Below are 23755 nucleotides of genomic sequence, written 5' to 3' on the forward strand. Positions count from 1 at the left end.
ATTGTTTTTGACATTTCGTTAATTTTTTACTGGAAATCAAAGCAGCGGCATGGGATTTATTCTGTACACAGATATTGCAAAAAACCCAATCTCAAAGTATCTTATTTCTAAGAGCTGCTAAGAATACTCCTGATCTACAAAAGTTAGGTCTGGTGGTTCCTTCAACAATCCATACACTACTGCAAGAAGATCAACCAAAAAATACTGGGAGGCCTAACAAGGGCCAAAACTAGCCATGATTTCCTTGAATACATAATTTTATTTTCCAAGCTATCCCACTACTATTGCCTGGAGAAAAGATGTTAACTGGTTTATACCTCAACTTGTTACAGCATTTTAACTTGAAAGCAGGACTAAACCCTTGGGGGGAAAAAGTTCTTCGTAAAGGGAATCGGTATCCTTCTTTCACTAATCTTTACAAGCCGAAAAACACGCCCTGCAAGTTTCAACTATTCTTCAATCATCAAGCAAAAGATAGGCAAACATTTTATATTAGTTACTTCCAAAGAGCTTTTTTTTCCTCTTGGGGAGGGAGACTGTCTATAAAGGCTGAAAAGGAAAAGCCATAATCTTTGAGGTTATCTATATACACTACAGCAGGAACAGTAAATGGCATAAGCCAAAAAGGTCATTTAGATTTCAGCCTTACCACTGATTGATTTCAAAAAAGTAGTAAATTGATAAATACAAGATAACTGACTGATTTTAGAATCTTAGAAGACAAGAAGGAATTCACGTAATTATGTAATATTTACTTTAAAAAATATTAAGCTAATTATTCAACGATATAGGCCACATTATCACTGACACCAGCTTCTCAAAGAATTTATGGGATCCTAGAAAGCCTGAAAAGTTTGTTTTCTGTTAAAAACTGACTTCCTGGCTTACTCTAATTTCAAGCCTTACTAAGGTGACAATCCAAGAGTAGTTAATCTTTGCTGTAGGCAAACAAAACTACAGCTCGGATGCAGCGTGGCTTGCTGTCAGCAAGAGGAGGTTCCCCCTTCTCTCAGCCACGCATCCCGCTCCTGTGCTGTCCTCTCCTCACACCAGCTTTGTGCACGTGTCAGAACCTTTGTCAAGCTGTTGAGGGCAGTAACACAGGAGAACACTGCTCTTGCAAAACCACCACCAACAAAAAGCACAATGATTTCTGCCAGGTTAATGAACTGAACAGACTCTGCAACCAGCTTGACAGCATAAGAGTGAATGCCCAGGAGCGGGTGGGACCATGTGGCTGGAATTAAGGGGAAGCATACACAAGGGTGAAGAGAAAAAAAGGATTGTCCCCTGATGGAAGAAAGCTACCTCAGTTATAGCATGTATCTTCACCCTTAGCAGGTATTAGAGAGAAGTATACTGCTAGTTCTTTTGCTTAAAGCGTAGCATCAACATGGAGGGAGGGGAGAGGGAAAGATAATAAAGTCTTATTGCTTTCATCAGAAATGCTTTTTAGAGTTTGGTTCTCTTAACGTTCATTAAGGAGTATGCCCCTGCAAAACCATGACATGAAATGAAAACAAAAACAGGACAACTCATACCGAAAGACATCAGCTAATGTCCTTTCTGAAAGAGGGCCTAAAATTCAATCAAATAGTGCGATAGTAAGAGCAGAAAAACCCCCTCGTTCCTCAGTGAAGCTAGCCCAGGATCAGATAAGCATTCTGAAGAAGTACTGTTAATTAGTAAAGTCTTCAAACGTGAAGGTAAGATGACTTACTTTTCTATAACAAAAGTTTCTATAACAAAAATTTGCTCACTCTAAGCAGGCAAACACTGCAGGGACTTCAGTGATAATGTGGTCATCCCTAAGCTTACTCGCGAGCAATTAAATCAGATAATCAATGACTGCTGTGTAGATAAGCCATACAAAGTGACATTACAGCAGTGATGCAAATTGCTTTGTGGCACTAGTTTTGGAAAACTAGGTGACATGCTCTCAGACAACAATCAATACACAAAAAGGCTACTGAAATATCAAATCTGGACTTTCTTTTTACGAAATGTCTTCTGCAGAGGAAAGCTTTATATTTTATATTGCTAAAGAGGTAAACTTCAGAAGTCTAGCAAGACTTTCTGAAAGCAAATCTCTACAAACCTCAGCAAGTAAATCACAGCTTATGTTTTAGAATTCTTAAGATTAACGCCCCTCTACTTCTTAAAATTCCCTGGGAGCTTTGAGAGGAAAGGGGTTTTTTAATTTATTTTTACTATCAGGTTTATCAGTTTTAGACCTTGGAAAAATATTGCACAACTCAATCCAATGGTCAGAGCTCATGACAAGGTAAAGCAGGAACAGAAGGCTCTCCCTGCTAGAAGGGTAGCATTTTTTGATTTTACTAATCCAACCTTTTAGGAAACAGTTTTCCAACCAGATAACCATTCTAATTTTGAAGTTAGATGAAAAAAGTCACAGAGGAAACATTCACCTGAGTAGTCTTAAAGGTGGTTTTCCTTTCCTTCATCAAACAGCAGTCTAAAAAAATTTAAGAATCAGAGACTTCTAGTCAAGGTGCACTTTGTGTGGTCATTATTTCAAATATGAAAGTATTACTGCTTACAAATCAATAACTTTTAAATTTAAGTTACAGCTAAAAATTTGGTGCTGTACCAAACTATGTTTTTCATTCCATTTTTCCATTTTAGCTACCTTAAGCAGCATTCAACTAGAAAGAGTACACCAGAAAGCTGGTACATTCACAAAAAACTTCCAAGTACTAATGTAGTCTTCAACACCTTCAAGTTACTGCTACTTCTACGGAAGCGGAAAAGCTCCTGGTAGCTTGTCTAGAGAACCAGAAATATTTTCCAGGCCACTGTTCCCCTTCCCTTGCCACCTTTACATGGGAGCTCTGCTGCAATATTTATTCCACTCATGCTGCTCTTTGTCACATCACACTGCTTAGCATTGCACAGCTGCAAAAACCACCTGCTACTCCCATGTAGCTATTGTTTTTGCCACCTCCCCCACACCTCATCATTCTTTCTGAAAAGGATTTGCTCAGTCTCCTATAAAGGCTATCCCCTCTGCCTTTTTGCAGCACCGCAAATGGGAATCCCAGGTGGCTCCTGCTAATTATCCATGTGCCTTGGGAGTCTAATTCTTCCTATTGTTAATATACCAATCTTTAGCCACAAAGTCACTTCATATGCTAATCAGAGACCAGCTGATCCCAAGCTAATACTTCATGTACTCAAGAGAACTGATCTGCTGGGGGTATTAGTGATAGCAGAGCAAGACGAGCTTTGGAAAATAGTTCCCGAAAGATACTGTATCACTGTCACTTCTAGTCCAATCCCGTAATAAAAAATTTGCTTGTGAACTTGGAGCTTGGTCATTGCCCTCACTTGCTGAGGGCAGTCTCTTCACAGACAAGAGGCTGAAAAATTAGGTTTTCCTTTTACACTGCTAGAATCTAAATTTAATAATTGTTAAGTTTAAGTCTTATCTAATTTTCCATATAAAAGTTTTGGTGTTTATAGGATGTCTGAAACAGCAGCTTCAACCAAAAAATCAAGATGAGCATTTCTATTAATAGAAATATTCTATGAATTGAATAGCCTAGGCCACGATTCAGTACTGCTGCTGAGAACAACACACAGTAACTTACGAAATTTCTACTTTCCACTCACCCTCTGCGTTCCCCACAATATGCCATCCCTTCAGCCTGATCTAGTTCACCTGAAAACACCTGTGCCAGCACAATGAAAAAGGCAGCATGCTACAGCATCTGGGGCACGCAAGGTCTGAGAGCGTCTTGAGCTGATATTGCTTCCGAAGAGCATACGTTTATGGTCTGAGTAGACTATACAGTCTTCTTGAATGTCTTGAAATACAGGAACTCCATCAACATTTCAAGTCTGCTAGGACATCAGAATATGAAATGCCCCACATAAAATCAACACTATGCGAGGATTTTTCATCATGGCTTCTTGCATGTAGATAGTTCAACGTTTCCACTTGGTTAACAGTGCGTTCCAAGTCACTTTGAAGATGCTTATGTGCAACATTGGGAACAGTCCTGTGTTTATATCCCAAAAGGCAGGAATCAGCAGAGTTTCTATAGCCTGTAGCAGTGCCTGACGTGAGTTTTCATCTGAAGAGCAATTTGCTCTATGGCAAAATAGTGATTCAAGCAAAGTTACCTACTCTATCTTCTTACTAGCTGGAAAAGTATCTATGAGATGGAAACACACACTGTTTTAGAAGAGAATCAAGCAAAATTCATTGGTTTTTTAAGTTGTTTTTTTGTTTTTTGGTTTCTATTTTTGGTTTTGGGTTGTTTGGGGTTTTTTTTTTTTTGAGGATGTGAACCAGAAGTTCCTTCATTAATGGGTTTCAAATTGTTGCACCATTTAATTTCACTAAACCGAAAGCTAGGAGTTTTGCACAGTATTTCCTCTAATGAACTACCAGTTCAATCCTCCATTAGAACACATTCATTTCATGACTGAGTGTTCTTCAGATTTAATTTATGGTGCCAGTGAAAGACAAAGAATCCTGCAGCTGTATAGAAGTTCAAACAGCTCAGAAAAAGTAGCAGACACATCCAGCTGTTTGAGAAGCATCATGAGACCACTACAAATCTGGAATAAAAAAAAATCCCTTTATGTACGAAGAGGATTCTGCCACAGAGTAAAACAGTCACCTAAATGAGTGTCATGTAAATAATGTGTTTTTTTAAAACAAACATAAAAAACAAAACATATTTTGGTAAAAATACGGTAAAAAAAAATATGGTAAAAAACAAAACATATTTTACCACCTAAGTGTGTTCTAGATATGAATAACATCAATTTTAATGTATTTTATTATTAGGGCTAAAAAAATCATATGCAAGCCCTTCACATACAAGTTAAGTATACCCTTTCAAGACCATGCCTGTCCAGGTTTCAGAGTATCGTCCCACTTCCTTTGGTTATAATACTAATACACTTGTCTTACACAAATGCTGAAACGGGCATTGGCACAATAAACATTTCAGAAGGTCATCACAGAGCAGTTAAACACACCGTCTCCCAACTGACATCAGTGTATCTCTGGAGGTAAGAGAAAGCGGCAAACACCCCTGGCATTCTTCTTAAAATAGCTTTGCAGAGAGCATTTTATACATAAAAGGCAGCTAGTTATGCTTTAACAGACTCTTTTGTAAACAGAACTGATCAACAGATGTGCAATGCTTATAGATGGTTACCAACATAATCTTCATTTTCAGAACCAATAAAACTGGACATTATGCCTATTCTCTGAGCCATTTACCTACCTCAGAAGATAAACTGGATTCGCTAATATCTGCTATGGGATTGATAAAAACTTGATGTCAAAAGAATTGAGTATTAGAAAAAAGAGAGAGAAATGGGAATGTCCAGATAATTGCAGCATTTCAGTCTGCATATAGGCTCTTCACTGATCTGAAACTGCAAACAGACAAGTCAATGTGAGGAAAGCGAAGGGAAAAAGACTCTGAAGCAGATATATATTTAGCAGCAGGTTAGATGGAGAGAAAAGGCTCAAGGACAATGGCAGGTCTTTTCTTCCTTCACCTAAACCCCCAATGTATTTTTGTGAAAGCAAGCTAGTCTTTTGCTTTTAACTGTAGCCCAAAACTGCATTATGTCTCTCGGGTGCTTTCATTTTTTTCTCTTTCTAAATCTCAGCACATAGACAGCTCCAGGGCTCAGTAGGAGAAATTATTAAAAGCATGCCTGCAGAAGTGAAGAGATCAGTCATTTCCCTTATCCCCTGTGTTTCGTGAGCGCTCCCCCGCCCATGCAGCGTTGTATGAGATTTCACGCAACCAGACACGTCCTTTTAAAACAGCCTGAAAAATTTAAAATCCTTTAAGAGTAGGCATAGCATTCCTTCAAATTGGAAAGAGAAACACAAAAATGTGCTTCAATTCTTCAGAAAGGTCATATTCACCTTCAGAATTCTATCAAACTTTTTTTTTTGCCCTGCGCAGTTCTGTTATCTTAAGTAATTTGTAACAATCTTTACAAAATATCCTGGAGTTTCATAAAACACAAAATCCCAGTGTGAACATGATGCAAGCAATCTTTGCATGGTTATTTTTTCCTAGGCTGCTTGAAAGTCCAGATGTTTTTCCAACTGTCTTTCCTGTTCCACTATCGAGAATGCATAGGTCCCTTCTTTAGATTTACCCTTCTATATGCGTTTTCAACTTACTACAATTTACTCTGTGCTTCTCAGTCCATTTTTCCAAATAAATATACATATATTTTGGATTAAATATTACTTACTGTATCAGAAACATAACATTAGAAAGTTTTAGTAATTATGTCCAGTGTATTTTGACAAAAGCAAATGTGCTGAAAGCGTGACGCGTTCTCATAAAACAGTAAGTATCTTAAAAATTAGGAAAAAAACTTTTTAAACAGTTTCCTACTTCCAATGTCTATAGCTACATCTCCAACCTTGTCCCTTCACCATTAAAGTGTTACTGTGCATTTAACAGTATAGGAAAATGCCCAATAATGTGCATTAGAGCGTGTCAGGAAGCTGGTTTTAACCCCCTACTCCCCCAACCTAAAGACAGCAGAAAAAAAAAATTGGAAAACGCTGTTCATTTTCATCACCCTTCCCCAAATACTCTCCAGCCGTAAGTAGATATGCCCGCATTTCAGAGAGTTCTTTGCTCTAGACTACTGAACTCTAAACATTAAACATTTGATACGCATTTCGAAACTGCTATTTGACACACGCGGGAGAACAAATTACATCTTTTCAGAGTCAATATGAAATTGAAGAGACCCCATTTAGAGTTTAGAACATGAAGCAGAAAGACATCACTGTGCTTATTCTGTCTGCTAAAACCAGATTTACCAATAGACTGCTATAGTTAAGGATACATCTCAACTACAGGATTTTCCTTCATACACCTGCATGGGATCTCTGATGAAGACTGAGGTGCGATAACGTCACTGATTTCTGCTAAAGTCTTTAAACGCATATTGTCAAAAAAAAGTTCTGTTTTGTAGCTGTTACACAGATGAATCATCATCAGTACGTGAAGTGACAGAGCAGATATCCTTCTACAGTGAGAAAAAGGTAGTGTAAAATAAACTTATTTTGTTATCCTAATGGTTAAGGAAATCCACTACAACTACCTCAGGGAAAATATTTATGGAAAAACAACACAGAATTTTGAACATACAAGTGGCTGAGAATTGGCTTCGGAAAGGACTTCTAGAACTTACCTATGGTGCAGTTTGTGGTTATTTTTCTCCGCTTGGGGTTGTGTCGTAGCAATTCTAACTCCCGTTTGGTTGGCTCCCATGTTGAATACTTCTCTCCAATGCCTAAGCAGATGAAAAGAAAGTTTCAGGAAGTTGTTTAGTAAAAGGATTAAAAACTCTGTTCAAGTAAAAACTTTCAACATGCTGTCCATTAAGTTAGATTCAATCTATGTACAACTACAAGAGACTGATTTCTTTTTACCCCCCCAAAAAAATACTGTTCAGAAAGGTATCAACCAATCTTCCAACAAATAAGAACTAAAAGAAGAAAAGCAAAGCACTTTTTTACTTATAAAGAATACCTAGCCCAAACAAATTTTCCATTATTGGATTATAATCCTCCTTTCAGTTAAAAAGAAAATCCAGCACAATAATAAATCCACTATTACTCAAAAATGCATTTCTTTGTGCTCAGAGGAGGTCAAATGACAGAACCACCATATGATTTTAGGAGAAGATACAGGATAATCAAGAAATTTCATCACTGAACTTTGACAAGTCATTAAACAAATCAAAACTGACCCAACTTAATGGACAGATACAGGCTTAATCTTTACAGATGAACAGCAGAATTTAGTAATTCAATATACTAAACAGTTACTACATGTCTTAGGATATACCATTAGAGTATGACCTCTCCTTATAACCACTGATGTAGGACTGTGTATCAACAAGTTCCAATACTTGAGATTCGCTTTACTGACATATCTAACGTTACCTAAAAATGCAATTAGTAGTAGGTTTAAACACAACCCTCCCCCCACCAACCAACCAAAACTCTCCAAATACTTAACTACCCTTTCTCGTGAGCTGCAGCTAAAATCTGTCATTATTCTCTTTAAACATCAAGACTGTATTTCCAATACATTTCTTTTGTTCAAAGGAAAGCGCAGTAGAAATGAGTCAGGTAAGTAGTACGGAGAATAGATCTGAAGTAAGCACAGAGTTGCGTTCAGTGTAAATCTGATACAAGAAAAACACAACAGTGAAGGCTCATGTGCTGTCCAGCTAAGTACTGCCAGAGCATTCTATGTAGCACAGAGAAATTAGTATGCAAGGTCAATTATAGTGAGTCACAAAAGCAGCTCAGCATTAAAAGTAAAGAATAATAAGACGACAAGCAATCTCTTCTAAAACTGAGGATTAAAGTCAATTAAGAGTTATTTTTCACAGAATGCACAGTGCTGTGCTACAGAAAATAAATTATAAATCATACATATGAAAAGAAGAAAAGTAGAAAATATAGCTAGAGGCTTACACATTCTGCATAATATACATTAAATTTTAATAGCTCTTTGATCTTCATTTTCAGAAATAGCTATGCTTGTCAGAAGCTACCCACCCAAAAATGTTCAATTCATAGTTACTATTGACCCTCCAGGTTCTAGTAATAAAAGGTCTCATTTTCGGATTCTTGAGGACTAGAAAATTCTTATTTACATGGATGCACCCATCTCTCACTTTATTTGATTCAACAATAGATTATGCAAGAAGCATAAGAAAGAATACCCGAATCATATAGTCCCTTTCCTTTATCCAAGGCTCAGCATCAAGCTACACACCCAGGAAAACAGAAAAGGAAACTAATTACTGTGTAACAGATTGATGAGATAAAACAGCTGCAATGCTTTGAATACACTATACAGTATGCATAGGCAAACGAATGAAGCAACTTTAAGACGCACATATGGACAGTTCACATATGACAGAACATTGGCTTGCAACAAGTTTTACATTAGATGCCTTCAGCAATCCTCTTCATATTTGTAATACTCCCTTCGGAATTTATATAAATTGGTTTGTAAAAAAGCTCAAAATAATTTTCAACACCGTGTTAGTACCAGCTATTGCACTGGCCAGCTGTAAACTTGCACTCTTGCATTTGGGTTCACTGTAGTTTAAACGTGGCCAAGCACAGTTAGTATAATCTGACAATGGGATGAAGTCTCATAATAAAAAAAACCAACCCCTTGGATATGTTTAAATCCTGGTTTAAATCAAATATAACAAAATTCACACCTGGAAACACATGTGCGCTCAACTTTAGGCATGCAATAGTTCCACATATGTCAGTGGGACTATTCATATATATTTATATATATCTATATATAATTATATAGCTTAAATGCTTATAGAGGATGGGGACCAAAGCATTTCACAAGAGCAACTCTTCAAGTAAAGTTAAACATGACAGACTGGGTTACTTTGCAGGATTCTGGGTGAATCAAATTAAAAAAAGAAATGAAACCAAACAGAAAACCATATACAGTTAATGCCACAACACACACAGAGCAAAACAGACAGAAAACTTTCTTACAGAAGCCTTCCATTAGAAAGAACACAAAGTTAAGTCAGAGGCAGAAATTAAAAAGCATTCTGTCCTGGCTATATAATTTAACAAGAATATTGAGGTTTTATTACTCTTGAAAATTTGGAAAAAAAGACAGAACCATTTATTAGGAATAGTTCCGTATTTAAAAGTTTTAAAAAAAAAAAAAACAAAGAAGGAAAAAGGTTTAATAAAAGGTTTAATAACATCCACAAACATGCCAAAAACTCCAATAGAAACTATCTTAAACAAAGATTTGCAAAACAGGCACAGGTTACCATTTACAATTAAAGGAAAGTAGCGTTACAGGAGTGAAAATTCATCATTTTAAAAATAAAGCTATAAAATAGCCAGAGATTCAAGTCAGCATGTGAAATCTCCATCCAAGAATTAATTTCATTAGGTCAAATACACAAATTGTCATTTTTCAGGGAATTTATCAGGGACGTATAGATGAGTGAAAGAAAAGGCAATGAAGGCTCTAGTTTATAAAAGTCACAATTTTGCAAGTAATCATTAATATAGATTGTTTACTTTGCTATGCTTTAGCAGATCCCCTTTTTTCCCCCCCTCCCAAAAATCCAAACATTAATTAGAATGAAGGGCTCCGTGTATTCTCACCTCCCTCGTTATTGAAGAACATTCAATACCAGACAAAAAAAAAAATTGTAGAGTTGCAACTTGTTCAGAGTTATATCATATAACCCTGAACTACAGCTGGACATGGGAATTCATCACACTAAGAGTTAATATTACAAGAGTATGAAATGAATCTCATGGTATTTGGGGTTTTTCTTAAAGTTTTTTCTCCAGGCATCATGTTGTTATGTGAGCATCTATTGAAGTATATACTAATACCCTTCAAGCACTGTGGATAGAAGTTTGAAAATATACAACACTGACACCTCAATTTTTAAGCCAATCTTGGTTTTTGCAGACTGGATTCACTTCTTAAGTTCTTTAAGTTGGCAACACTATCTGAGGTAAACTAACTCTGTGGTAGAAATATAAAACCAAGACACTGAGTTTGGGGTTTGTATTAATCTTGACATTCAGTTTGGAGAAAGAAGGGTTCCCTCCTGCTTTATGCTTTACAATCTTTCAGATAACATGAGTCACTATGGGAAGGAGGGGATGGATTGAAGCAATGGAGAAAGAAGGAAAAAAAAGACTACATAATTCTCCATTATTTCTTCCATGTATCTCCCATTCGCATTCCTTAGATAAATTTGCGGGGAAACACACGTGGCTTCATGATCAAAAGCCATAAAACAAAAGATCCTATGCCATGACTTTAAAGAAAAAATGTCTATACTGTGTACTCCAGTAATTTAAAGTGTATTGCTGTCTATTCCTTCATTTTATATCTCCATTGGTCATTACAGATTTGTTCTCCAGGGACAGAAGATGCAATGTGCATATTCATATAAATATGCATTTATATATATATATATATATATACATTTAATATGCCATTTATTAGTCAGTTAACCAGTACAGAGAAGGTTTTCGGCCTGGCAGTTCCTCTCGGTGATTCTTCCCTTCACTGCACCACTTTGTGGTCCAAGACAAGAAGACGAACAGTCTTGTAGCTGTAATTACCCTAGAATATAAGCTATAGCAGCCTGACGTCCACTGAAGGACAAACTGGCTGCATCTCAGTCCAGAAGGCGCAAATACATCATTTGCTAAGGACAACAAAATTAAGAAATTGCTCTTTGAATTTTCATATTCAAAAGTAAGGAACTGGGGGGCCTTCCTCTTCAATAGCATCATGAAGTGTTATGTTGTTGTAGTTGATTAATTTGGTGCCCAAAACAACAGAGTTTAGAAGGGTTTGATGGAGTTTTCAGAAGAGGTACATATGCATTCTCATAAATGAAAGGCTTAAAAACACGTTTCCATTTTGTCTTGCTTTGAAAACCAGTGCTTCGTGCTAAAGCATTTTCAGCTGTATTTTCTTGTTCGAGGACTCACTGGCAATCTCGCTATCCTCCTTTCCTCTGACTCAATTCCCTCAAAATGGGGAATAAGCAGAAAGTAGTTCCTACTACAGATCCGATTCTAAGTAAGAGCAGCTATACTTTTGATACGCCATCGGAAAAGCTCTAGTTAATACGATGTTAGCTGCTATTTTTAAAATTGGAAATGAGGTTAAGAATGGTTTGAAGTCATATCAGCCCTCACTAAGGCTGTCACATTGAAACAGGATGCCATGGATTCAGTAAGAGACATTACTAGACAGAAGTCATCTGTCTTCAAATACAGACTTTCCCACTTTAAGAAAACATAACCCCTAGAGGCCACTGGAAATGGAAGATGACAAGCTTTTATAACTGATGCTTAAAAACTACTCAGTTAAAGGTAAATGCTACTTCCTTTCCCTTCCAAAAAAAGGAGAAAAGGTTTGTTTTGGAGTAGTTCTATCAAGGAAAGGGCATATGAAATCAAGTGTGCTGTAATTATTCAATCATTGGAACATATCCAAACAAGAGGAAAACAATTTGCACGATAAAACTGGCATTCTTAACTGTGATTCATGTCTAAAATGGCAGGATAATCAGCAAAGGGACGCTTGTTAGTGAAGTGCGTCGCCAGCCCACGCCTCTTACCTGTCATTGTACACTGGTAGTGAGAAACCACTGTTGGGGTGAAGGCTAAAAAAGAAAAAATTAGGGAAAGCAAACTGAATAAAACAAATGTGTGTACATATATTTGTGTGTAAATATTTCTACATAGATACTGTGCGTGTACCATGAAAGCACAGGTGTGTAAGTAAGCTGGCACGTTCTATTAAAAAAAAAAAATCACACACAAGGGTGGCATTTCATGTGAGGGGAACAGATTTATTGCCTATATCACCTAAATTAGCCTAAAGGAGCAGACTGTTACATTTTCTACCTAATACAGATCTGACTCTGATATTATGCAAGTTTTGCAGGATTAATGTTAGATTTTTTTTTTTTTGGCAATTAAAAATAAAATATTTTTGCTACAATTAGGTGCGGCGCACATGTTAAACTAACAGTCTAACTCCTGGAAAGTAATAGCTAGACATCTCTCTCTCCCAAGGCCTGCTCTACTATCTCTAAAGAGCTCTTTCTTCCCCTTACTGTTTTTTGCCATTGACAAATGGGAGGGACAGGTATGATTAAAAAACAGAAACAAGAAATTCAGGCAGGAAAACCAAACCTTGTAATTTCCAAGCTTTTCGTTGTTCTTCTTTGGCAATTTGTTCCATGTCTTTGTCGTATATGTAATCTTGACACATAAAGCAGTATATACCCCCATACAAAAGGTCTATGGCTGCAAAACAGAAGGGAAGTTGGGGAGGAGGAAAAAAGACGTGAGTTCATAAACTAGAAGACATTTTAAAGCAGGCTTCCAAGTCAGGCCCTCTTTCTTCTCAGCAGTCCACAAACAAAATCTGTACCTTAGAATTGGGGGGGTGGGGGCGGAGATAAAACAGAGAAATTTTTCCAGTTACAGTATCAGTTACTCAATTGCTTCTGGCACAGCAAGAAAACTGTGCAAGACAACAAAGCATTAGCTGCCTTTAAGTTGTTCGAAATTCACAATATACCTTTCAAAGACATAAGTAACCAAAAGGCATAATTACAGTGACTGACTAAAATACATGCAGAACTAGTACTGTAAGATTTGATATCTACATTTGAATTGTCTTTTTCTAAGACTTTAGTAATTTCTATTCAAAGCCATTAAACTAATTAGAAAGCACCTATCCAAATGAAGGTTCTAACAGAAGACAGCACTGAAAGCTCAAAGATAATTGTCCAGGGGAATGTTTTCTGGAGTAGTTGATTCCACAGGTTACACGTCTCAATTTCTTGTTTCACATGCCCTTTCAGAATGGACATGAACACTGACAATGTTAAAAATATTTTTCTTACACAACCCTAAACAAAAGAAAGCCAAGAAATTAAATAAATCAGCTAACTGGGAAATGACATTTTGCTTCAACATATACTGAGGAAGAAGTAAGAGCAAGCTAATCATAGCAAGTTGCTGATTTTCAGTACATAGATATGGAAAAAAGCCACAAAGGAAAGTTTAAAAAGAAGTTTCAGTGGGCACTAACAAATTCTTAGCCAGCTACTAAAATACAATCTGCATCTAGCAGACAGCTGAGAAACACAACACCATTCTTCCTCAAGAGCATATCTCCTCCATTTGTTTTATTTCCAGATAAAGAGCATTATTTAAAAAGTCTCACTACACTGGAAACTTGTTTTAAACAAAGGAGACTTTGAGACTCCAGGTGGGGTCTCACCAGAGCAGAGTAGAGGGGCAGAATCCCCTCCCTCGACCTGCATCCAAAGCAGCGTGGCCAGCAGGTCGAGGGAGGGGATTCTGCCCCTCTACTCTGCTCTGCTGAGACCCCACCTGCAGCACTGCGTCCAGCTCTGGGGTCCTCAGCATAAGAAAGACACGGACCTGTTGGAGCGGGTCCAGAAGAGGGCCACGAAAATGGTCAGGGGGATGGAACACCTCTCCTGTGAAGAAAGGCTGAGAGAGTTGGGGTTGTTCAGCCTGGAGAAGAGAAGGCTTCGGGGAGACCTTATTGCAGCCGATCAGTACTTCAAGGGGGCTTATAAAAAAGATGGCGGCAAACTTTTCAGCAGGGCCTGTTGTGACAGGACAAGGGGGAATGGCTTTAAACTAAAGGGGGGTAGATTTAGACTAGACAGAAAGAAGAAATGTTTTACGCTGAGGGTGGTGAAATACTGGCACAGGTTGCCCAGAGAGGTGGTGGATGCCCCATCCCTGGAAACATTCCAGGTCAGGTTGGACGGGGCTCTGAGCAACCTGATCTAGTTGAAGATGTCCCTGCCCACGGCAGGGGGGTTGGACTAGATGACCTTTAGAGGCCCCTTCCAATCCAAACTATTCTATGATTCTATTAAACCATTACCGTATTAGATGGCCTGCAAGAAACAGCACTGAATTACTCTGAAGTCATAAATAAGCCAAACCGCACGCTACGCAGCAGGTATTCTGCTGTCGGTCTCATCAGGCAAACAAAGGTGAAGTCTTTGGGCTCTCCCCTGTTAGTGGGCCAGTGGCCTTGGTAAGCTTGGTAAGGTTTCTTTCTAACCACATCTCATCCATCCTTCACAGCCTCCATCCATCACAACCTGCTACCCCTCTCCTTTAGTCCTGGTATGCCCTTTTTTTCTCCTCCTCCTCTTTCAAAATCACTTTTTCAATGATTATGTCAAATTGTTTTTTACTTCTGCTATTATGTAATAAAGAGAACAATTACTTCAAACAAGTTTGCATAACGTCTATTGGCTGTCATCTTGCCTATGTGCTTCATTATTTTATTCTTTTGTTTTGTCTATTTGGACCACAGTCAGTTTGCGGAAGAGGATAAGGACTGCTTACATTACCTTGTGTAATGCCTGAACACCAGAGTTTTCACCCTGGTGCCCAGAGGACTTCAACTCCTTTAGCAAAATATCGCAAAAGGGGATAAGAATCTTGGCTGTGGTGGAGATCAGTAACAAAACACTATGCCATGAGGGGGAAGGGAAAAAAAAAAACCCCACAATTAAGCTACGGAGTATTAGAGTTGTATAATATTTACTCCATTATCTATTGCATTACCAGTTATGCACAGTTTTCAACAAACAATTGTTGAAAAACCAAAGTATTGATCTCCAAACACAAAAATCAAATACCGTTCTCCATATATTTTTTTAAAAGATCCCACAAACAGCCGCCCGCCCCAATAATAAAACAGGGCTGGCAGAATATTAAATAAATAGGACCCTCTGTGAGCACTAATACTTTCAATCTACCATCAAAACGGGTAGGCATACGTTGCACTCAGAGGATTCCTTACCTTTCTCAGCTTTTTGGATTTACATGCACGAGTGATGAAGTATAGATGTCAAGATCAAAACCAACAAGAGACCACCTTACACAAACCACTTGTTCAGAGCAGATTGAATTTCTGGTGTAAAGAATCAGAAAGTTTAACAGAAACACTGGTGGAGTAAAAGCCGTAATTGTCCAGCGCCTGATTAAGGACTCTTGAGAAGATGTCCTCTCTCCAGCATACTTATGTGAACAATACAGTTGTATATATGCCAACACTTTTAATGTCATTAAAAAGACTGCAATAGGTTTTGGACAAATTACCTCAAGCACCAGTGACAAGGCGGCCTTACAGGCCTGATTACAGCACAAAGGAAGGGCAGGAGTTTCTCATGAAAGCCAAAACACGGCTGCTCAGTTTCAAGATCCTAGGAAAAGAGTCCACTAGTAAAGTTTGCAAGTTAATCGTTTCAAATTAGTATAATTTCAATTTTTCCCTTGAAATGTACTTTAACCTTCTTATTCTGGTCTTCTTGAGGTGAAAAAGAATGTTTTCTTTAGGGCAAAGCGCAAAATATCCACTGCCAAGTCACTCTGGTGAGCCACCATGCCCGTGGAGCCGGCCTGCAGGGCCTGGCAGGTTGCTGGGTAGAGGGTCCCCAACGAAGGAACCACTGAAGGGACTGTCCTCCTGACAGAAATTCTTCCTAAGCAAGCAATTCGTTAGCAATAACCAAAGTCACAACACACCAAAAGGACAAAGTCTATACAAAACTGTCTCCCTCAAACGACCTGGAGGGGGACACACACGCAAATTTCACCTCATTAATAGCAACAGGCTAAAACTTTTATTTGTTTAAACTAAATTGCTGTGAAGCTGTACCTCAAACTGAAACATCTGACCAGAAAATTCAGTAAAAAACACTATGACAGTAAAGTATGAGAGTGTACACGTAACAAATTTCATCATTTGCATTAGTATTTGGGATCAAAAAACTAACAGAAATGGGCCTCAAATTCATAAAAAGTTTGGGAACTACTAACCAAGAAGTGATGCCTAGATGTTTGAGATCAATCCAGTGCCAACTCTGCCACGATGCCCCACATTCCTCACGATAAACATCCCTTTTACAAGGCTCCTCCAGAACGGCTGCTACTCCTACCTTCCAGTATCTGCTTTTCCTAACGCTACTACTACCCCTCTTGGGAGGGGGCGGGGGAGGGTGAGATCACTATTTTAATTCAGTTTTATCTTAATACATGTACAGAATTGATTACACTGAAAAAATAAAATATGTGCTTCTACTGAATGCACTTTTTCTTTCATAGGAAAGAACGAGAAGAAATTTAAAAGAATCAATGTCATTTTATTAAATTCGATCCATCTAGTTTCCTGTTTCAGGAATTCAAAATACCTACTTGTGGATCACAGGCAAAGTAATTTAAGACTGAAAAGGCCTCTTGGAATGTAACATTTTTCTTTGCTTTTGTACCTTCTATGCTGACAACAGGCTACCATTATTTTGAAGTCAGATCTCCTTGTACCCCTTCATATACAAAATTCAAAACAGCTGCAACGCAAGAGAAAGTCAAAAGATCTCATTTTTCATTTAAAAATAAAGTTATCAGCCTGGAGAAAAAATGAGGCATCACAGAAGATCATGTGGGAACGAGAGCAACTTTATCTACTGGTGCAAGTGACAGTAAGTTTCGAAAGACAACAGCTCAAGGGTGAAAGTTTAAATTTAGGCAGCAAAAGGTCTTCAAACTCTCCATCTGGGAGCCAAGTGAACTGTTTTGTTTAAGCCCGAGTGCTTTACTTTGCCAAATATATCCACTGACATCCTTGTGAAAATGTTAAGAGACCAGGGATGATGGGAACGTAACAACACCACGTAAAAAAAAATCAGGGAATCATGCTACATCCAGAGTGTGTGTCTGCACGTGCGTCTCATCCTGTTAAGAAACTTTTATGTTCAGTTTTTGAAAAACCCAGGTGAACAGAACTAACTTTGCTCAGTTGAAAATGGGATACTTCACCGTATTATACAATGGCCTTCCATCAGGTACGATATTTGTGAATCATGCTTTGGTATCATGTTCTTTGGAACACTGGTTGCATTCAAGTACAACAAAACACACAGCAACACAGAATTCAGGTCAATTTTTACCTGTATTGAAATTAATTCCACCGTGAATTTCTATGACTCAGTCTTGGCATGTTATCAACCCGAAATCAACACACACTCATATTCTATGCAAGTCACCTACATTTTCTTCAACTTTTTTGTATTTTAAGTCAACATCCTAGGCTAATTCATAGTCCCTAATTTCTCGCATTAAGTGTTAATCATTAAACCAGTTTCAGATAATAGTCTCAAGTCCACAAGAAGTGATTTTCTAAACTTCAGCCAGCTCTCCACTTGTTCTTCTATCTGATACATTAGCACAAAACAAGTATCTGATGGCTTTCTTCCTGTTTTCCTGGCACCTGGAAACTGCATCAGAGATCAGAATTCCTGAACTGGTAAGATATTAAGGTTTACTGACATGAGTAAGAAAATCTTACTAATCTCAGTAAGAAAAAAAAAAAATATGCCAAAACACACCAGCAGACTCATCTGAGGCAATCAACATAAATATTTGAGTTTTTGTCAGAAACTAGTGAGCAGACACATTAAAGGCTATTCACACTTTTCCCTTATCCTTTCAGTCTCTATCAAGGCAATCACAGCCTTATCAACTCTCCAAGTCACAAAACAGGCATACTTAGTTTTATTTATTTATACCTATAAATAAAAATAAAAGGTTAGTCCTGCTAAATGGTGATCCAAGCTAGCTTCCACTGAAATCATTGAGAATCACAAGTACTTACTTGCAGGGTGGGGGAGAGGGGGTGGAACCCCAAACTTCCTTTTGTTGCCAAAAATGCAGTCTCAGATATCCAATCTTTTAATACACATTAAAAACGAAAGCCACGGTTAAGCATTATCCTTCCCTCCCACATTCAATATTTAACAGAAATGGTATTTTCTTCTCTTAATACTTGAAATAAAACCATTCTATTCTTCAAGTACTTCTTTTTCTTCTTTTAAACCAGCAGCCAACAGATAAGTGTTTTTGTGGGCTGTGCTCTAAAGTCTCCAAGATGCCTATACAGATCTAGAATTTTAATGTTTAAATGGACTGATTTGCCTGCAATCCAAACATGGCAACTACCCAATACTATGCTGCAAACCACTCAAATAAAACTAGGAGCCAAATGTCCAACCTCTATGCTGTACACTTGCTTCTGTGACGGTTTAGAGTGTCATCCTACATCAGCATGCGAATTCAAGCCAGGAAAGATGAGATGTTCAGATGAAGGAAAAATGTCCTAGCATCCCTGTTTTTAACTGTTATACCAAAAATGTTTTTAACTATTAATTTAGAGGAACCAATCTGTCAAAACATTTTATGTTAATTTATTAATGACCAGAATATTAACTTCAGCCTTTTGACCTCATTCAGAAATACAGATATTATACACACACGCTACTTATATGTGTGTGCATGTGCCCAGTATACTACAGAGGAGTCTGTAGCATGACTATACTTAAGCTGCCCTGCACTTCCTATTATAAAAGACATTTTGCCTTTTGCCAGTCTTCTCCCTGCCCTTCTCTGACCCTACAAACTTCAACAACTTCCCTTGTTTGTAGCAAATCTTTGAAAAGTGAAAAGGATTAAATCCTCCTGGATAAAGCACCTTTTCTTGATCCCACAAATTACTATTCAGGTTTAAAGGAGAGAAAGCGTTTAACGCTCCCTACTTAATCTTGCTGTTTTCTTCAGAAATTTGGGGACAGAATCCCAAAATCACAGCCACCAAGTTGTGTTTCTTCATATGACGTGATGCAAACTGCTTATACTCATCTGCATATTCTCATTTGATCAACAATGGAGCCTTACTTCAAAGCACTATTTTCAATAAAAGCAGTAGTAAGATCCAGAATTGCATAGAAGTTAGTAGTTGGGTCTGAGGCAAGCAGATGCATGCAAGAGCTGGCAATATGCAGATAAATATTCAGGAGGTTGGCTTTCTGAGGGCCAAGAATATTCCAGGTGGACAGAGAACTCTTCAGGAGTCATTTCTGATGCTACGAGGAGCTTTTGTGAGATGGCTTGCAGGAGCTCACAACTACCTGCACTTACCAAAGCAGCTCCTAGCAGAAGACAAGTGCAATGAACAAATGCCTGCTGTCTTCTTACGAGTCCAGTCTGGCTCAAAATTTGAGCTAAGCTATAGGAATGCCATGTTGGAATGTGCGTCACATAAGCAAATGAGGATTTGCTTGCAATACTTTGCACGATGCATCCTAGAACAGCAGATATTTTTAATGGCTGTGAGAAACATTGGAGGTTCAAAAACATACCCTGTGGCTGACCTATATATCCAAAATGCTTTGCTCCTCCTCCTCCACTTCCAATCAATGACCCTCTACTTTACATCGCAAGGATATTATTATGTTGAAGTACAAAGAGTTTGTACTTTCTATTATCAAATTTCATCTCACTTATTACTGTAGTCAATGAGGCTATTTAATTCTTATCGCAGGACTACCTAGCCTTCCTCAGTATAAGCAATACCTCTGAACTTTGTGACCGTCATGAATTTCATACACAGATATAATTCCTTCTCTTCAATGACTAGAAAATAGCAGTAAACCAGGACTGGTTCTGCTAGTAAAGTCCACGTGTCCAACACACTCTGCTTTCAGTTTATTCATCATCAGTCACCCTTTATCCTGCCACCACAATTCTTGTATTAATCCTTGTCACTTCTGCCTCGAGTAATAATTTCAAAGGGGGCAAAATGTCAAATTCTTCACTTGATCTAGAGCAATTAGGTCCAGTGTATTTCCTTTTTCCAAGAAAATCAGTTATATTATCAAAAAGACACATTAGTCTGACACAATCCATCTCTGACAGAACTAAAACCACTGTATCCTGTTTCCCATTTGCCTTCATCTCCTTAACAGACTTTTTTCAACACCCACACTAAGCAAAACATTAGAACAGAAGTCAAATCAAGAGGCTGGTAAAATGCCCAGATGACCTTTTCTACCCCTTTCTGAGCCTAGATGCAAAAGGAAAAACCAAACTGCTACTCTAGCACTGCAATACGCTGCATGGGAAGTGCTTTAATTGCCCCTTCCACGCAGAGTCTAATGGAAGTTTTAGCTGTTTACAGAAGAACTCAACTCTACTGCCATCATGCAGAATTAACACTTCAGTCAATACATTCCAACTCAAAAGAAAGTTAAATAACTTTTACTGTCATTCCTTTACATAAGTGTTCTGTCTCTACATACTGAATTTCAACAAACAGGTATGTATTAACAGCACTAACCAAATTTTTTCCTTTGACCAACTTCAAGTATAGAAACCAGCTTTTTGTCATGTTTCCTCTGAATCAGATGAAAAAAATTAGTTATTTGTTTTCTAGGGGAAGTAGAAGCTTTTTGAATTCTACCAAAAAATCTTCAACTTAATCTACGAGCATTATTATTATGCTCACCCACCCAGTTCCTCTCACCACAAAATATATTTATTGGACTGAATCTTACATCAGCATATACTTAGAAAAAACAGTTCCTCAACAAACAGTTTGTGATCGAGTAAATAATGAATGTGCTCTAACAGGACTAATTCTGAAATCAACTGTTTGCCAGTCTCCTTAGAAATTGAATGGTACTTCAGTCTTCCAACTGTTTCTTGTTTAGTCTTTTAACCACTGAACCTCAGTCCTGCTATTTCACCTACCTCTATTCTTTAACTCCAGAACAGGGCCTTAGAGCAGACCAAGACTTCATCCAAAAACTGCATTATGTGCTGTTTCAGAGGTACTATTCATGTGTTAAGAGTGCATCTTTAACAGATAGAAGCACAGCATGGAAATGCACGAGTTGGCTCCTTACCAAGGAGTTTAAATAGGTATACACAGGGCTTTGATACCATAATTGAACTAATCTAACTCAGAATGGTTATCTGCAACAGACTTTCCTAAGCCTCATACCAGTGATTTTTCTTGCAGCTAAGTAAGTGTGTGTGTGCATATATACACACACACAGAGCATGCATGTAGGGGAAAACTCTCAAGCAAGGTTACATAAATACTCCACTCAAAATCATCAATTTTGTTTTCTCATATGATATCCGCCCCCCCAAAGTTTTAATCATTACATAATAGAAACAGAAAATATTCACTCAGAGAGAACGTTAAAGCTTCATTTGGTGTCTGCCTAGGATTTTTCAGCCCCAACCAGGAAACTGATAAAAGAATCACTGCTACGGTTTCGAGATGAACTCTCTCTACAGCACCAACCTCTCTTCTCTTTTAGAGCTAGTGTTCACAGCCATCTTCCTGTTCCTGCTACTCTGGGACTAAGTTACTATGTAATTTTCCTTCATTGAGCAACTGTAGAAGAGATAAGGAAGGGACCATCAGTTTTTACAAGGACAGAAACCACCAGCAGATTCCCCAGGTGCTGGAACCTGATTTGGAAAGATTATATAGGAAGATGACAAAGTATGCTGATGGCACACATTCATTTAGAATAATCAAACCTGAAGCCCGCAAAAAGCTCCAGAAGGATTTCAAGATACTTAGGAAATAGGCAATACCACCAAGAGTGAAAGTCTAATCACTACCAAAGCGGACAAGTACCACTCAGGAAAGAAGTTTTGGAGTCACTGAGTATAACTCCCAAACAACATCAGGCTCAGTGTTGAACAGCATATTAAGAAACACAAAATAGAAGTCATGGAGGTATTAACTAAGAATACAAGTCATTAGTATAGTAAACTTTATTAATCCAAAGGCTTGTCACCACAGATGGACACATCAGAACTAAAAAAAGAGTATGATGAGGACGTTGAGAATCATATAAAGGTTTCAATAAGAAAAGCTAAAAATAGTTCAGGATCCTACGGGTTGGGAAAAAGAAACATCTGACAATATCAAAAAGATCAGGAATCCCAGAAGAGATCAGTAAGGACTTTTTATTCACCATTTCTCAATTCCTCACAAAAGAAATACAGAGCAAAGTTACAAGATCCATTACAAAGCAAACCAGAAAGACACATGCATTTTTCATATGGCTCAGAACAACCGTGGAACTCACTGCCTTTGCACGTTGTGGGTGCCAGAAAGGAACCAGGCTTTAAAAGCGGACAGGTTACTGGCAGCTACTGGAACACAAGCACCTAGAACCAGTTTCCTGTTCAGAAAGTTTTTGAAGAGCTGAGTAGTAGAAAAAGGGAGCGTACAAGGGAAAAAATGCTTAATAACTATACTGATGCCTATTCTTTAAGCTACCTCTGTTGACCACTACCAGGTAGAAGGCTGGATAGTTATGGTTCAGCTTCAGCCAGTACAACCACTTCAAAGAAGCAAAATGTTTTATGAAACTGGGAGAAGAGGAAAAATTAAGGATTCTGTATTATTAAAACTGCAACAGCAGAAACTATTTCCTGAAGTAACAACGTCTACAGACTAAGATACCACTTCGCTTAGGCTGCTGGATTTCAGATCTGTAGCATCTATAATCAGATGTCCCTTACAGTGACTTTGGTTCAGTACATTACAGTTCTCAAGGAGGGTATGGACAGACAGCCCTGCCTTATCTGCTACTGACAATTCCTTCGCATACTACGTATTTTGACACAGACCATCTCTGAGCAGTCCTAGGACATACCCATGGGTGTTTATAACTGAAGCCATTTTCATGTATTGGGCGGGCGCGGGGGGGCAGGAAATGAGAGATGCCTACACAGTAAGAAAACAGCAGTAAAAAGAACAGGAAAAGGCTAGTTTGAATAGTCCCAAGTCTTCCGAGGTCCTGAAAAGGTCATTCTTATCTACCTCTTTCTAAAGGTTTTCATACCTGTACAAAAATTTTACATTGCATTAACGATTCCCAAACCAGTGGAAATACCAGCCTACCATGCTGACCAACTAACAGAGACTGTGCAAGGCAGAGATTAAAAAAAGAAGCTCATGTAGCTGGATCTTACTTCACCTACCCGTCACCCACATCCACAACTCAAGGAATATATTAAAATAAGTACGGTATTATTAATATACACTGAATAGGCAAGCAGATGCAAGAGCACAGGTATCACTGTAAGGTCAGAGTGTGAGTGTCTAATTTATATTGCTCAGGGAAGCAGAGATAACAAGGGATGTATTTCAAGAACACTCTGGACTATGATCCTGAAGCCTCCTGAAACATATAGCAGTTAGCTGCAAAAACGTCGCTTCCAGTGCTCAGACAGCTGTTACAG

General features: G+C 38.1%; 1 protein-coding gene across 4 annotated transcripts in view; it reads right to left on the bottom strand.

Annotated features, from left to right (window-relative positions):
- The window catches only part of USP22 (ubiquitin specific peptidase 22), a 113779-nt gene that overhangs the window by 45247 nt on the left and 44777 nt on the right, over positions 1-23755 (bottom strand). For 3 of the 4 annotated variants that reach the window (XM_076351348.1, XM_076351346.1, XM_076351347.1), the window contains exons 3-5: positions 12779-12892; positions 12199-12243; positions 7219-7320 (exon numbers count right to left, since the gene is read on the bottom strand). In XM_076351348.1, coding sequence (XP_076207463.1) covers positions 7219-7320; positions 12199-12243; positions 12779-12892 — 261 coding nt within the window. The remainder of the gene's footprint in view (positions 1-7218; positions 7321-12198; positions 12244-12778; positions 12893-23755) is intronic. The other variant, XM_076351345.1, reaches the window with a different exon arrangement.

The sequence above is a fragment of the Aptenodytes patagonicus genome, chromosome 13 (genome assembly GCF_965638725.1).
Source record: "Aptenodytes patagonicus chromosome 13, bAptPat1.pri.cur, whole genome shotgun sequence".
NCBI lineage: Eukaryota > Metazoa > Chordata > Aves > Sphenisciformes > Spheniscidae > Aptenodytes > Aptenodytes patagonicus.